The sequence below is a fragment of the Mizuhopecten yessoensis genome, unplaced genomic scaffold (genome assembly GCF_002113885.1).
Source record: "Mizuhopecten yessoensis strain PY_sf001 unplaced genomic scaffold, ASM211388v2 scaffold10703, whole genome shotgun sequence".
Lineage (NCBI taxonomy): Eukaryota > Metazoa > Mollusca > Bivalvia > Pectinida > Pectinidae > Mizuhopecten > Mizuhopecten yessoensis.
The window spans coordinates 679,209-680,072 of NW_018408679.1; the positions used below are offsets into that span (position 1 = coordinate 679,209).

General features: G+C 33.8%; 1 protein-coding gene across 4 annotated transcripts in view; it reads left to right on the forward strand.

The window, feature by feature from the left end:
* The window catches only part of LOC110461901, a 112,146-nt gene that overhangs the window by 86,654 nt on the left and 24,628 nt on the right, over positions 1-864 (forward strand). For all 4 annotated transcript variants that reach the window (XM_021515629.1, XM_021515630.1, XM_021515631.1 and 1 more), the window contains one exon: positions 339-403. In XM_021515629.1, the coding sequence (XP_021371304.1) occupies positions 339-403 (65 nt within the window). The remainder of the gene's footprint in view (positions 1-338; positions 404-864) is intronic.

Sequence of the window (864 nt, forward strand, 5' to 3'; positions counted from 1 at the left end):
AATGGTCAGAGAGTGATGCTGATTAATTAGGTCTTTCAGGATCTATTGCACTTCCCAGAATCCTTGACTGGGCCCTGACATGGTCAGCCAGGAAGGCCAGACAGTTGTCTGACCATTCAAGTTTGACCCTGACTTGTAGTTCCTGAGGTCATGACCTGTCCTTTTAGTCATAGAAACCATTTTTGTGGCGATGACATTCCAACTGATAGGAAAATCTTTAATTAAGAAAGTAGCTGTCCTGCTGAAAATAGAACAAAATTGAATCTTCATAGTGGCAATTTAAATTCAATAATACTTAGAAATTCAGGGAAATAAAATTATAATCCTTATTTTTTCAGATCCAGACATTTTGGGAGTTCTATCAGAGATGTGACCAGGCTGTTAAGTCGGCTCATGTGTTGAGGTAATATAGTATATCTGTTTGGAGGTAATACTGTATATTAGTTTGGAGGTAATATTGTATATCAGTTTGGAGGTAATATTGTATATCAGTTTGGAGGTAATATTGTATATCTGTTTGGAGGTAATATTGTATATCAGTTTGGAGGTAATATAGTATATCTGTTTGGAGGTTATATTGTATATCTGCTTGGAGGTAATATTGTATATCTGTTTGGAGGTAATATTGTATATCAATTTGGAGGTAATATTGTATATCAGTTTGGAGGTAATATTGTATATCTGCTTGGAGGTAATATAGTATATCTGTTTGGAGGTAATATTGTATATCTGTTTGGAGGTAATATTGTGTATCAGTTTGGAGGTAATATTGTATATCAGTTTGGAGGTAATATTGTATATCTGTTTGGAGTTAATATAGTATATCTGTTTGGAGGTAATATTGTATATCAGTTTGGAGGTAAT